General features: G+C 52.0%; 2 protein-coding genes across 2 annotated transcripts; both read right to left on the minus strand.

Moving 5' to 3' along the window:
• Positions 1-1,983: 1,983 nt before the first annotated feature.
• Positions 1,984-2,701, minus strand: LOC119261363 (fibroblast growth factor-binding protein 1-like). The gene has a single exon (XM_037530639.2). The coding sequence runs from the start codon at positions 2,692-2,694 to the stop codon at positions 1,984-1,986; it is 711 nt and encodes a 236-aa protein (XP_037386536.1). The 5' UTR covers positions 2,695-2,701.
• Positions 2,702-10,445: 7,744 nt separating this feature from the next.
• LOC119261300 (fibroblast growth factor-binding protein 1-like) lies at positions 10,446-14,460 on the minus strand. The gene is made up of 3 exons (XM_037530546.1): positions 14,414-14,460; positions 11,174-11,720; positions 10,446-10,736 (listed from the first exon to the last, which is right to left on the minus strand). Exons 1-3 carry the CDS (start codon positions 14,458-14,460, stop codon positions 10,446-10,448), a joined length of 885 nt encoding a protein of 294 aa, XP_037386443.1.
• Between the last annotated feature and the right edge of the window lie 395 nt (positions 14,461-14,855).

The following is a 14,855-nucleotide window of genomic DNA, read 5'->3' on the forward strand; positions in this document are numbered from 1 at the left end:
AGTGTTAATGATGCTGATGATGGCGCCTGAGTCTGCTCTGAGGCTGCCACGCGGTGGACTGATGGTCCTGAGTGAGTCCTGGTGGGTGATGCGAGCTGGAGACTGCTCTTCTGCCCTGCCTGCCCCTCCTTCTTACCACACTGATGGGGCCTCCACAGGACAGTGCTGCTGTTGCCAACTCCCGCTCTTACTTTTTGCTCTTGGTGGAATTCCCACAAGGCTTTGGGAGCTTATCACGCCCTCTCCCCAGCTCTTGAATAAAAACACTTTCAGATCCTTCATACTAACATGCTGCACCTCCCCCTGCAGTGACCTTTAGGGCTTACCGGCCCTAGGTCCGGCTGGGCAACCAGCGCGTAGGGGAAGAACAGCAAAACCCTACCTGCTGCACCTCCCCCCGCAGTGATCTTTAGGAATGGCTTTCGCCACGGTCCCTAGATCCGGCTGGGCAACCAGCGCGCGGGGAGAGAACAGCCTGAAGCAGAGGAAGTGCAGCGGAAGTTCCCTGAAAAGGCAGAAGCTTATCAAACGATAACGACCACCAAGAACCACTACGAGAATGCTAAAAAATCTTATCCCGTCTTTCTAGAACTACAAACTTTAATCCCTTATCTGTCTTTCTAAACTTCCTCCTTTCTTCTATAATGGTCATTGCTTGTTATGTAGATCACCTCCCTGATGGTGACAGACTGAGCCCATGAGCAAGCTAATTTCTTTGATATTCATTCCTGTGCTTTTGGAAAACATATATATACTGGTCACAAACTCAAAGAAAATTACACTCAGATTTTCACTCTTGAAGTGTGTCTGTTTGTCATTTTCTTTCGCTGACGCCCTGACCACCCTGCACGCTTCTCTCAACCCTGAGGTGGCCTCATCGTCTACTGTCTACTGCTGTGCTGGTCCGTGGCACTAACATGCAAATGGCTAACAGCAGCATCAGCTCCTCACCCCACCATACTCCAGCCTGGGGTCTCTCTGTCTTCTAGGAATTTCTCATCTTTCTTTCCTCTATTTAGTCCTTTAGATCTTGTCATCTGTCTAAAGTGCTGCCATTCCACCCTATTTCCTACTTGAGGAAACTCTCTCCAATATCCAGTACGACCTCCTTCCTGAAGTTCACCCCAGTTTCTGCCTGCTCGCTTCAGTTTTGCATGTTTTTTGTTTGTTTGTTTATTTTTTGTGTTTTATTTTTTAATTTTTTTGCTGTCCTCTGGCGTCTCGGTCACAGGACACTGCCTTTATGCCATCCGTGTCCCTCGGCCAGCAGGGAGCTCCTCGACACTAGGGTGCCTGCGTGTGAGGGGTGGTGATGGGCTATGACTTGAGTCCGTGGGGACCACCCACTCAGTCTTGAGTCGTGACTTTTAGAGCTCCTGGTTTCAAGCGCTGCCTCCCCTCTCACCAGCTGTGAGACCCTGCCAAGTGTCTCAATCACACCCTACCCCATGTGTCCCACTTGCAATCAAAGATCCTAGTTGGTACAGGCCAATAAGGGCCAACACCCAACCAATGTCTGGAAGTATAATGATAGGGATGGGGGATGGATCACCTCTGGGGGCAACTTAGGATGGGTGGATGCGTCCCCACTGGCACACAGGAGCCTGCTGGCAGAGAAACGAAACAATAGTTGACTATGTTTCTGAAAAACTCCGAGACGTTTATTATCTTTGTTCAAGCAGCAGAGATTGCATCAACTGAAATCACCACTCAGGTCCTTTGAGCTCAAGGGCAGGCCCTCCCTGCGTATAGACACACAGCGGTGTGGGCCTGGAAACATCAGCTGATGGTAATAGCCCTGAAAATCACATAGAAGGAAATGGATATAAAGCAAATTCCAAAACACACAAATAAAAATGACAAAATGTCTAAATATCCAATGTGCCCCGTAGCACAAATGTTCACCTCACGGGGAGCACGGAGAGTTGAACGGCGTGGAAGTTCTCACCAGACCCCTCCCCAGGGGCCCTGCTCTCTGCAGCCTCAGCACGCAGTGCCCTGCAGCATGGTGATGAAGAACTCGCAGAGAGAGCTCCAGGGCTCCCCACAGTACTCCAGGGCTGTGCTCTTCTGTTGCACCATATCCGGGTCGTCCAAGCACTTGGGGTCCTTGGTGGGCCTGGTCCGGGTCCCCGCCGGGCTGGAGAGAGCGTTGCCTTCCACGGCACTCTGCTCCCTGGATGCGAGCTTCGTGTCCTCCAGGTGGGGTTTCTTGTTCTGAATCAGAGTGGAGTTCGCCAGCTTGAGATTGGATTCTGGAAAGTTCTTTCTGCACACCCTGCTCTTCAGCACACTCTTGGCATCCCCACAGAGGACCTTCTGAGACCGCAGGTTCCGAGCGATTTGTTTCCAATACGCGCTTTTCTTGTGCAGTTCTAAGCAAGAGGTTGGATTGCCAGTGTAGACACAGGAAAACTTTGTGTCCTGCCTGGTGCACTCGACCTTCAGAGCAATGCCCTTCTCCTGCTCGGTCACTGCCCAGCTGCAATCAGCCTGGTCTCGCGTGACAAATTTGCCTTTGGTCAGGCGCTTGGGCGACTGATTTCTCTGCTCAATCCGGGCCTGGCGAGAGTGCATTTTATCTGCGGTGGCTTGGCTGCCATGTCTGAGTTTGACTTCCTTTTTGCCCTCCCCCAGGAGCGCCTGAGCGGCCAGGAGGAGGAAGGACAGCAAGGTGAGGCTCCGGATCCTCATGGCTGCGGCTTGGTGAGGACCTACTGGATGAAAGGCAGGTGAATCAGCGCCGGCTGCACCTGGCCCTCCCTCTGCCCTGACACACACCTGCTTGCTTAGCAGTGAATTCACAACTCTCTGGTTTCTGGAATTACCGGACAAGCAGCTCATTGTCACATTGCTGCTTGCGTTGAATGTCAAACCTTATTCATTCTTTCACCCCTCGCTGAGTTTCAGGAATGCTCACTCTCATTCACTCACTCATTTACTCCTGATTTCCTCACCCACTCCTTCATTCATCCTTCACGGGTACCTCTATTCATTCATCTGGGGCACCTACTCTGTGCCAGCCACTGGCTAGATGTTGGGTTGAACAAGGCAGAGGAGCGTGCCACGTCTACACTAGCTCAGCAGCAACTCTTAATGAACTCAAATAGCAATGGTTAAGAGTTTCTTCCAATTCTGCCCCCAGCTAGATCTTGGGGAAATCTTACCCCCACCTGGGTCTCAGTTTCTTCATCTAGAAATTGAAAGTTTGGACATAATAATTGTCAAACTCTCTTCCAGCTCCAAGGTGCTGGATTTCTAACTCACTGTTCTACACAAACTCGCACAAAGAGAAAGGGATGTGGTAAGTGACACTAAAAAGGATGTTTCCTGGGCCTCCCCGGTGGCGCAGCGGTTGAGCGCTGGGCTGCAAAGCTGCCCGCGGCCTCTGGGGCGCCGGTTTGATCCCCGGCCGCTCCCCGGCCACCGGAGGAGGGTCCCACATGGCACGCAGACCTCTCCTGCCGCCCGCTGCTCCCCTCAGCAGTGGACTTCGGTCCTTCTGCCTGTTCTGCTCCCCGCTCTGGCTCTGGTGGATCCTCTCACCCTCCCGCGCTTCTGACTGTACCCAGTGCTTGTATAAATAAATAAATAAATCTTTAAAAAAAAAGGATGTTTCCTGAGGTTAAACACTCATGGGGTTTGGACATTCTGAGATGGGTGGGTCTGCAAGGGGGCATTTGGGTGAACAGGGTGGATAAGAGTGTATTTCAACTGGAGCATTTATACTACAGGTTGAAAGAAATACCTAACTGATTTCTGGAGCTCTGCTCTGGGTAGGTGCTGAGATACTAACATTATTCATCAATGCTTTTAAACAAGCCATTGCATAGGATGACCTTGAATGCTGTATACCAGCCTGCATGGATTTTATCACGTGGGCAACAAAAGCCACACTTGAAAGGAGTAGGGATGTACCGCTCCTCCTGGACACCTACTATGCGCTGGGCACCTGACCACCATTTGATTCTGACCTTGTGCATGCAGCCGGCCCTGCTTGGTAGGTCAGGATAAATCCGTGCAGGCTAACAGGTGGCCGTTGAGGCTCAGACCGTTAAGTTAATAAATGCTCAGGGTGCCATCATGGGCACGGGACAACATCTCAGGCAGAACTTATCTTCAGAACTTATCTCTCGGGTCTTTAAATCACCCACGTTGGTCATTTCTTGCCTTCACCTCACTCTGCCTTTCAGAAAATATTGGCAAGAAATAAAAAAACAATTATGACTCCTCCTGACTTCGCTTATGATGATACACTTCATATTATCAATGTTCCATTTTATTTTATTTTTTTAAATGTCTAAAAAATTTATTTTATTTATTTATGCATATAAGAATGTGGGTTTAGACCAGAGGTGTGGGGCTACAGTGGGGTGAGAGGATTCACCAGAGACAGAGTGGGGAGCAGAACAGTCAGCTCTCCCGATATACACTGCTGAGGGGAGCAGTGGGCGAGACAGGAGAGGTCTGCTGTGTCATGTGGGTCAGCTCCCTGGCTGGGGATCGAACTCAGGCCACAATGACTGGCAATAGCTTGATAGCACTGAGACTTTTACCCCTGCACCACCAGGGAGGCCTTCAGTGCTTCATTTTAAATAAAATATGGGGTTTTGTTTAAAGAGTAGCAGGTCTAGGATGAAGTCCAGGGCTCACTTCTACCCTGAGGTTCTGGTCTCCCCTTAGAGGGACCATCATAGGCATGGTGGGATGCCAATGGGCCAGATGATCACCCCCTTATCCCTAAGGCAGCCCCACATGTCCCTGATGGAATCCAGACCCCAGGGACCTGAGGATCCGGGAGATGGAAGCAGGATGGGCAGGGGGAATCTTAAGAGAGCAGGTCCTACCTTATCCTCGCATGCAGGCCCCAGGTAGTCCAGGTGAGGTGAGCTTGCTGCGCGGTCTCTTCTGCAGAGCAGGCAGGGAAGCCCTTTTATAGCAGTCCAGGCAGAGAGGGTTTTACAACACACACACCTGTGGAGCTGCATTCACATGCTTCCAGCCACACCCTCCCTTTGGAGGGAGCCAGTTCCCGCAGGGACAGTGTGGGTGTAATCCTGGGGACGTGGGAGTTACGTGCCTGGCATTAGACTGATTCCTCCAAGTCCTTTCCTGTCCCCCCTAGAGAGGAGAACTGGGTTTGGAAAAGACCTTCCTGATGGGAGGAGAATCCTGGCAGCAGTGTCTGTGGGGGAAGGAAGAACAATAACCTCTTGGTCCCAAAGCTCGCCCTTGCTTCTCATCAAATCCACTGTGTGGCAGGGTCACCTGTAATCACCTGGTTTTCCCAATGGAAGATCAGAGCCTGGCCGTGTTGGGGGCTGGTCCAAGGTCACAGGGCTAGAGGATGAGCAGCCAAGGTCAAGCCTGGCCCCGCTGCAGCCGCTGTGTGATCTCTGCCTGCCACTCTCAGTCTGTCTGTGAGCCTGCGGCTGGCTGGGGGTGGGGGCGGGGGTGGGGCGCCATCTAATTTTGGGAGTCCCTGTGCTCCCCGGGCACCTGAAGTCACTGTGTGAGCAAAAGGCCCTTGGGCCCTGGGAGGCTGGTTAAGGGGACTCCTGACCTGGGGACTCCTGCTGAAAACACTCACCCGCAGGCGACCCTGGGGCCCTGGCCCGTCAGTGTGTCCAGGAGCACCTCGGCAGAGCGGGCCAGGCGAGGTCCTGGGGATGAGTCTGAACTGTGCGAGGCAGCAGGCCAAATTTGTCAGGAATCAGCCCCTCCTTCGACAGCACCGGCAGACAATATCATTGTCGCTGCATCAAAGATATGCTCATTTGTTGGGTCAACTCAAGTGCATTAAAGACTTACTCACTATTCAGAAAATGAGGAGACTGACTAAATGAACATCAACTAAAATCCAGTTAGGTGGCAAAACACAGCCATTGTCCTGAGCTGTCCTGGCATCAGTTTGAAGTGTCCATTAGTCATGCGGTCTCAGAATTCCTGCTCAGCAGGTCAGATGATACATCGGGCTCACGAGGCATCGAGTTGATCCCTGTTGGCTCAGCTCATCTCAAGAGGCTTTTTAGGCAGCTAGGGGCCTGGGGGAGCAGCAACCCCCCCCCCCATACCCTAATCAACCTCAGGGGCTGGGGTCCACACCCCAGAGAGCCGTGGCGGCAGCGTCTTGATTCCTCAACACAGCTGAGTTAACGTAGAAAGAAGTACAGGCTTGGTGCAATAGTTATAAAGGGGGGGGGCGGGGGTGGGGATTGAACATGGGAGAGGTACCCCAGTAAGCTATTTAATACCATTAGGAATTAGTGTGCTGACCGAGGCTTTAAAGAATTCATGCACTTAACCTGCACAGCTGCCGAAAGCTGCTGCCAACCAGTGGGAATTTGTCCGTTTCCTGGTTTCATTGACCGCAGTGTGAGCCCCCAGGTCAAGTGAGCTGCACCTCTATTTCCAGGTCACACTGCTGAGGGCCTCACGTGTCGCTGCAGTATCTCCCCCCAACCCCACAAGCCCTCTGCCTCTCCTGCCCCTGTCCTCCTCTGCCTGTGGCCCTGGGGGACACAGAGGGGGCCCCTGATCACATAGGCTGCCACCTTAAGTGACACATGTAGACATCCACCCCACTGGGTGGGGCATAGGGACAGATAATGCTGCCCCAGCCCGTCTGCTTGACCTCAGAACTTGCTTAGCAGCTCAAATATAAGAGATCAAGCTGTGAGATGAAAGTGTCACCTGAGTGTGATGGGGGAGAAAGAGGGGTCTGCTTTCATGCCCCTGGGGGGCCCAGGTTGGTAGAATAAGGGCTCCCCTGTTCTTTCAACTCCAGTTGATCTAAAAGCACAAGGAGGGCCTCCCCGGTGACGCAGCGGTTGAGCGCTGGGTTGCGAAACTGCCCGCAGCCTCTTCAGCGCCGGTTCGATCCCCAGCTGCTCCCCGGCCACCGGAGGAGGGTCCCACATGGCGCGCAGACCTCTCCTGCCGCCCGCTGCTCCCCTCAGCAGTGTACTTCAGTCCCTCTGCCTGCTCTGCTCCCCGCTCTGGCTCTGGTGAATTCTCTCACCCTCCCGCGCTTCTGACTGTACCCAGTGCTTGTTTAAATAAACAAATAAAAAATAATAAACACAGAACTTTAAAAATAAATAAATAAATAAAATAAAAGCACAAGGAGGGTCAGCCACCTCTTCTCACTTTCTCTTTAAAGCAATCATCTGCACAAATTCAAAGAATTCATTTGCATTGGATTTAGCTATGCACTAGCCTATTAATACAGCAGGTTTTCCTGGGTGCAGGTTCTGTTCTGGCTACTTCCCTGCATGTTGGGACCCCGGTGGTCCAATTTTTCAGGAGCACTGGCGACTCCATAGTGCCACCACGTGGTGCTCTTATCCTGGAAGACCAGATAGAAAGAATTCTCTCCCCTTTGAATATTTCAGTCTTCGCTACTTGATTGGTAATCACTCCACCACATCAGCAAAGCACTGCACTCTGTCACTGGCAAAGCCTTCACTGGACATGACTGCATCACGCCTTTATAACAATCCTATGAGGAGTGGCCGTTACTTCTGCTTGAAATAAAAATGGATAAAATGACTTAAACCACTTCCCTGAAGTAGTTTAACCACTTCCCTCAAGTGCCCACTGTCTCCTACTCCAGGTACAATAGTCTTTCTGCTTGACAGAAAAAGATGAAAATGACAACCTCTCCCCCAAAGGAAGCCTGACAGCCACTGAGTGCAGGATTCTGGGAAGAATTCAGAAGAGAAATCTTCTAAGACTTCAGCTCACAGCCTGGGCTGGCTCAGCACCTAGAAGCAGAGAGGGTCCGGGAAAGAAAGCAGAGGAGGAGCAGGGAAGGCGACCCCCTGGAAGGGTGGGTGCGGGGTGAGTGATTAAAAGACTGCAGGAGATTGAGATTGGGGACTTCTGTCTTTTCCCTGCCACCAACAAAGACTAGGGATAACAGAGAGTGCTCCCCTGCGGCAGCCCCTGCCGCTGAACGCCAGTGACCTTACTGGAAAGAGGGAGGCTTTCACTCAGACACACAGTACATCCGAGTGAATAAGACCCCCTTCCCCTGTGCGCTGGACTGGACAGTCAATGACGGGTAAGACCGGGGGCAGACTAAAGAAGGCACTGGCCAGCCGCATGTCTGCGACTCCTGACGACCTAAGACAGGCGCAGTCCCCGAGGGGCTTCATTATAATAATCTGTGGCGTTCAAATCAGACAAACGGCTAAAGGCCTGTAAGCCTAATCCAGGCATTAAGCCCACAGTAAAAAAAAAAAAACCCTTCTTTTGGCTGAGAACACGGCTGCTGCCTGATGGAGTCACCAACAAAGCAGTTTAACTATTAACCACTTGGTCATTGTTCCTGCATAAGAAGTAACTTAGCAACCAGTCTATAATTATACTCTTTTCTTACCTACTTTACTTTTTCTATATATGTGTAAAATCAGTTTCAGGAAATGCATGATGAAGAAAATAGTGTGTGGTAAAAGTAGTTTCAGAATAATGCTTCTCACATGAGTCAAAACCACAAAAATTAAATGCTTACGTAGAAATAATATTGTTCGTGATCACTAAATGTAAAATATAACAGTAGTTAAATATTAATACTTTCTGATTATTAGCGGTATTGGGAAAGAAACAAGAAAAACTAACTTGAGAAATGCTGTTCTGTATAATCAGAAATAATTGTGTAGAAATAGATTCCTGTAATCGGAACCTTGTGATTGTTTAGCGTTCCATGCCATGGAACACCGATCACATGTACCTGAATGATAAAGTAAATGTCCTTTGTATGACTAAACATCTCATGCTGAGAAAAAATAACTTGTATGCAATCATCCATTGTTTAAAAAAGGCATAAAAGTGTATGATGATTTTGAGCACATTACATTCAGATCTTCACGCTTGAAGTGTGTCTGTCTGTCATTTCTGCGCCGAATCCTTGACCGCCTAGCTCAGTCTCTCATCCCTGGGTCAGCCTTGCTAATCTGCCACTGCGCCTGTCGGCGGCGCTCCCCACCTTTTGTTCTTTTTTAGATTTATTTTATTTTTATACAAGAATGGGGTACAGGCCAGATGCGTGGGAAGGTGAGAGGATTCACCAGAGACAGAGCAGGGAACAGAACAGGCAGACTGACAAAACACACTGCTGAGGGGTGCAGCGGGCGAGACAGGAGAGGTCTGCTCGCCATTTGGGTTGCTCTGAGGCCGGCGGGGATCGAACCAGCATTGCAGAGGCTGCGGACAGCTTCACAGCACTGCGCTCAACCGCCCGCGCCACCAGGGAGGCCCTTGTTCTTTTTTAATTGGGACAAGTCACTGAGGCACGTCAACTTCTCTCCCCAATTCTTGAACAAAACTTTCAAATCCTTGATCCTAACATGTAAATGACTAACAGCAATGTCATGCTCGCATCTCACCACACGCCAAGCTAAGCAACCTCTTCCCGTCTTTCAGGATTTCTCAGATATTTGCTTTTGTACGTGCTGTCATCTGCCTGTATCCCCTCCTCTGCCCCAGTTCCTGCCTAAGATAGTCTCTGAAATCCAGCTTCAGTAACAACTCCTTTGGGAAGCTAACGCCAGGCTGTCTAGCACTTTCTACCACTTCCTTCCTGGTGTTCCAGGACAGATCCCCTCCACTGGAGTCTCCACTACAGAGCGCTGTCCTTACCAGACCCACCCCCAAGACCAGAAGTGAGCTCCACACAGCCAAAGGTCCCCCAAATGGTGGTTAGATTTGAGTTTGGACTTGAGCCAATAGAAGGTGCTCTTCTAGCCTCTGGATTTAGCTTTCAGAGCTCCTGGTTTAGATCATTGTGCCCCCTCACCACACAAACCCCAAATCTATAAGATCGTGACATGTGTCTTACTCACATCAAGTCCAAAGTGTCCCACAGGCCAGTAGGACCAACACCTGCACCGAGGCATGCAAGTGAAAGACAGGGATCATGGGGTGGATGGGTGAACAATGGAACCCAGTTCCTCGGATATTTTTCCATGAATATCTTGGGACCTGTTTATGAATTCACTTAAGACCGGATTTAGAGAAACCAAATAATATGAACACGTTTCTGACAAATTCCCAGCACTTTATTATCTTTGGTCATTGGACAGAAGTCCTCACCCTGGCTCTTGCAGCACAGGGCAGGGCCACACTCCCAGCTGCACACAGCATGTGGTGCGCGGCACGGCCCTGAGTGAACAGCCCCTGAACACACCACATCCCATGAGAGAAGATAAAGGACATTTAAGACAAACTTACAAAATCTCCTGAAATATTCCATTGCATTCCCATCAAACAAAAGCTCATATTACGCAGGAGACTTCAGACCTTCCCAGCACCCAAAGGGACTGACTCTGTGATACAGAGTCAGTTGCCTCGTTACAACCTTTTGTCCCAGAATACCAGGGCCAGTTGCTCCCAGCCTCCTCACGCTCTGCTGGACTCTAGCTTAGAGTGTGTCCTCGGTTAACTCAGGATATGTCTGCTGGTCTGTGTGCAGGTATGGGGAGAAGAGGTCCATCCTGGTAAACTGGCTGGTTCATGTGTGGGTACGGCAGGAAAGGTCCATCCTGGTAAATTGGCTGGTTCATGTCTGGGTATGGCAGGAAGGGGCCATCCTCGTATATTGTGTATGGCAGGAAGGGTATGTCCGGGTCTGGATACTTGATGTCAGTGTCGTCCACATGATCAAATTTGGTGGTGGTCTGCTGGGTGGTGGTGGTGGTCTGGGTGGTGGTAGTGGGCTGGGTGGTGGTGGTGGTCTGGGTGTGGTGGTGGTCTGGGTGGTGGTGGTGGGCTGTGTAGTGGTGGTGGGCTTGGTGGTTGTGGTGGTCTGGGTGGTGGTGGTGGGCTGTGTGGTGGTGGTGGTCTGGGTGGTGGTGGTGGGCTTGGTGGTGGTGGTGGTCTGGGTGGTGGTGGTGGGCTTGGTGGTGGTGGTGGTCTGGGTGGTGGTGGTGGGCTTGGTGGTAGTGGTGGGCTTGGTGGTGGTGGTGGGCTTGGTGGTGGTGGTGGTCTGGGTGGTGGTGGTGGGCTGGGTGGTGGTGGTGATGGTGGTGGTCTGGGTGGTGGTGGTGGGCTGTGTGGTGGTGGTGGTCTGGGTGGTGGTGGTGGGCTGTGTGGTGGTGGTAGTCTGGGTGGTGGTGGTGGGCTGTGTGGTGGTGGTGGTCTGGGTGGTGGTGGGCTCCCTGGTGGTGGTTACCTTGTCATGCCACCAGGGGACATGGTCCATCTTGTCCAGGCTGGTAGCATTGATCAGGGTAGAGTATGCCAGCTTGAGAGTGGATTCCGGGAAATTCCTGCCACACACCCTGGTGCTCAGGGCGGCACTGGCGTCCTTGCACATGCCCATCTGAGAGCGCAGGCCCTGGGCAATCTGTCTCCAGTAGATCATCTTCTTGGTGACACTTGTCGTGCAGGAGGTTGGGTCACCAACAAAGAAACAGGAGAACTTACGGCTGAGCTGGGTGCACTCCACCTGGAGGGCGATGCCCTCCCGCTGCTCCCGCACAGACACGCTGCATTTGTTGTCGTCCCGGGTGAGGATGGTGCCGCTGTGCTGGTAGCTGGGCTGGGAGCTTCCCAGCAGGCTCTGGGGCTGCCCCAGTCGGTGCCACCATGGAAGCTTGATTATTCGGGGTCCATCCCATGACTCTGAGGTCGCCTCCCCCGGAAGGCCCCCAGTGGCCAGGAGGAGGAAGGACAGCAGGAGCAGCCTCTGCATCCTCAGGCTGCGGCCTGGGGTGCACCTGTTGGGTGAAAGGCGGGGGCAGTGAGTCAGAAGGAAAAAGAAAAATATCGGATGGTTTCACTTACAGCAGGAATATAGGGGAACCCAATAAGACATCCGTGTAAAAAATAACAAGAGTACAAAACACAACAAAGCAAAAACAGACGATTATAATCCACAGACATCCTGCAGGGGAGGAGGCGAGAGGATCAGAGGTGGGGAGGGAGGGAGGAGCCCAGGGGACTGGGGTGATGGTGCACGGGTGCCTCGGGAAGGGAACTCTATTGGGACGACACCTGAGGGGGTGGGGGAAGCAAATACTTTTTAAAAATGAACAATGATGTAAAAAAAATAAAGAAAGACGGTGAGTCAGTCCCGGGCAGCAGCTCAGCCACAGGGCGCTGCACCTGCCCTCCCTCCACCTGGCACGCCTGCCTTCCTGGGGGCTGGAGAGAGGTGTGGCGCCTGTGCTGGCTACTCTCCATCTGCTCTCTCTTCTTCACTCACTCAGCAAGGATTGAGGGGGCACCTCCGATATGCCAGGACTACCCCAGGTGTTAAGTAACTGAGGTGGTTAAGGAAGTCTCATGTCTTAAGAAATAGAACTGAAGCACAGGCGGAGCAGGGTGAGGGGCAGGGGAGGGTTGAGGGGCGCTGGAGGGGTGAGGACAACGAGGGAGGGAAGCGCACGATGGCGCTGGCCACGGGTGATTTAGTGGTGGGTGCACCGCAGTGGCAATGCCTGGTCAGGTGTCCTACTATTACCTTAAATAAAAAAAAAAAAAAAAACAGATGACTTGGGTGATTTAAATCGGGTTAAGCAGCAGTCCATCCCAACTGCGACTCCCACTTCATCTTGGGCGCTCCCTGTCCCCCTCTAGGTCTCAGTTCTGTAATTGGAAGTGGGGGTGTCAGAGGGTCAGACCCTGTGCAAAGCCTTATGCTGGAAATCTCCCTGTGGGGTTTCGTGGACTCACGGCCACACAGTGAGAACAGCTGGCAGGACAAGGCAGATGTTTGCTGGGGTTACCCATGCACAAGGTTTGGGGGTTTGAGGGGGCTGGGGTGGGGCTGGGGGCCTGAAGGAAAGGCCTGAAGGTAGGGAGGGCTCTGAGTTGATGGGAAAACGCAACTCCAGTAGGATGGAGTGAATTTCAACCAGAGCATTTAGACATGTTTGAAGCAAAGATCTGCCTAATTGTTTCTGGTGCCCTGGTGTTGACACACACCATATACTGTGTCCCTAAGCAGAGCCCCTCTTAATAAAACATAAATACATGAAATTATTGAATGATAGGATGACATTAAAAAAACACTACACTGTATAGATTTAATCTGGCTGACTACAGACATCAGGATGTTGGGAACCTGCTGGTGCTAAGCTTTCTGCCAGCCTTGGGTTCTTGCCTTGTTTGATCTGTGCAAGAGCCCAGATGGGCTGTAGTATCAGATCTCCCCCAGGGAGCAGAAGTGGTAAATAAATGTTCAATATCCCATAGTGGGCAAATGGCAAAGCTAGGGCGGCCGGAGAACCTCTCCTGCTGTCCACACCCACTTGGTCACCCTTTGTGGCCATCCTTACTCCATCCTTACTCCATCCTTTGTAAAATATCAGCAACAAGGAAGAAACCATCAACCACTCAGGCTGGTCAGCCAAGTTCAAGACGAGATCTATGGCTAATAATTCACATTAGCAACGCTCCATTGAAAAAGAAAATACTGAATTCTGCTTTCAAAAGAGACTGTTTGCGGATAGTCCAGATCGCATGTCCCCCTGGGGCTGGTCTCCCGTTAGGAAGGAGAAAGGGAAAGACATCACAGGTAAGGAGCGAGGCCAGAGGGCCAGATGATCGCCCCCTTGTCCCTAAGGCAGCGGGTCTCAGCCCCACACGTCCCTGATGGGATCCAGACCCCAGGGACCCGAGGATCCAGGAGATGGAAGCGGGATGAGCAGGGGGAGGCGTAAGGGAGCAGGTCCTACCTTATCCTCGCATGCAGGCCCCGGGCAGTCCAGGTGGTTGCCTTGGTCTCTTCTGCTGAGCAGGCAGGGAAGCCCTTTTTTGTAGCAGCCCAGATCTCTGAGTTGTGTTCCAGCTAGAGATCAGAGATCTTTATCACCCTTCTGCCAGTCACACCCCTTCAGAGGAGTCAATACCTGCAGGGTAAGTGCAGTTGTTACCCTGAGGGGGTGGGGGTTACGTGCCTGGCATTAGACTGATTCCTCCAAGTCCTTTCCTGTCCCCCCAGAGAGGAGAACTGGGTTTGGAAAAGACCTTCCTGATGGGAGGAGAACCCCGGCAGCAGTGTCTGTGGGGGAAGGAAGAACAATAACCTCTTGACCCCAAAGCTCGCCCTTGCTTCTCATCAAATCCACTGTGTGGCAGGGTCACCTGTAATCACCTGGTTTTCCCAATGGAAGATCAGAGCCTGGCCGTGTTGGGGGCTGGTCCAAGGTCACAGGGCTAGAGGATGAGCAGCCAAGGTCAAGCCTGGCCCCGCTGCAGCCGCTGTGTGATCTCCACCTGCCACTCTCAGTCTGTCTGTGAGCCTGCGGCTGGCTGGGGGCGGGGGTGGGGGTGGGGCGCCATCTAATTTTTGGAGTCCCTGTGCTCCCAGGGCACCTGAAGTCACTGTGTGAGCAAAGGGCCCTTGGGCCCTGGGAGGCTGGTTAAGGGGACTCCTGACCTGGGGGTTCCTGCTGAAAACACTCACCCACAGGCGACCCTGGGGCCCTGGCCCGTCAGCGTGCCCAGCAGCATCTGGGCAGACCGGGCCAGGCGAGGTCCTGGGGATGCTGAGAGCTGTGTGGCCTCCGCCAGAGCAACGACACTCTCTGACCCTCCACCTGTTCCCCGACTGCCTGGCGACCATGGCAGTTCCCCTCTTAGGGCTGCACACTAAATTATTATGGACTGAGCTATTCACATGAAGAGAATCAGAGCAAATTTGGTATATAAAGTGGCCTTCATGCATTTCTTTTTATAAATGTCTATTTTTTTTAAAGATTATTTTTATACAAGAGCTGGGGTACAGGCCAGAGATGCAGGGGGTGAGAGGAGTCACCAGAGACAGAGTGGGGAGCAGAACAGGCAGACTGACTGAAATACACTGCTGAGGGGAGCAGCGGGCAAGACAGAGAGGTCTGCTGTGCCAT

The sequence above is a fragment of the Talpa occidentalis genome, unplaced genomic scaffold (genome assembly GCF_014898055.3).
Source record: "Talpa occidentalis isolate TD23 unplaced genomic scaffold, MPIMG_talOcc4v2.1 talOcc4.6, whole genome shotgun sequence".
Taxonomy (NCBI): domain Eukaryota; kingdom Metazoa; phylum Chordata; class Mammalia; order Eulipotyphla; family Talpidae; genus Talpa; species Talpa occidentalis.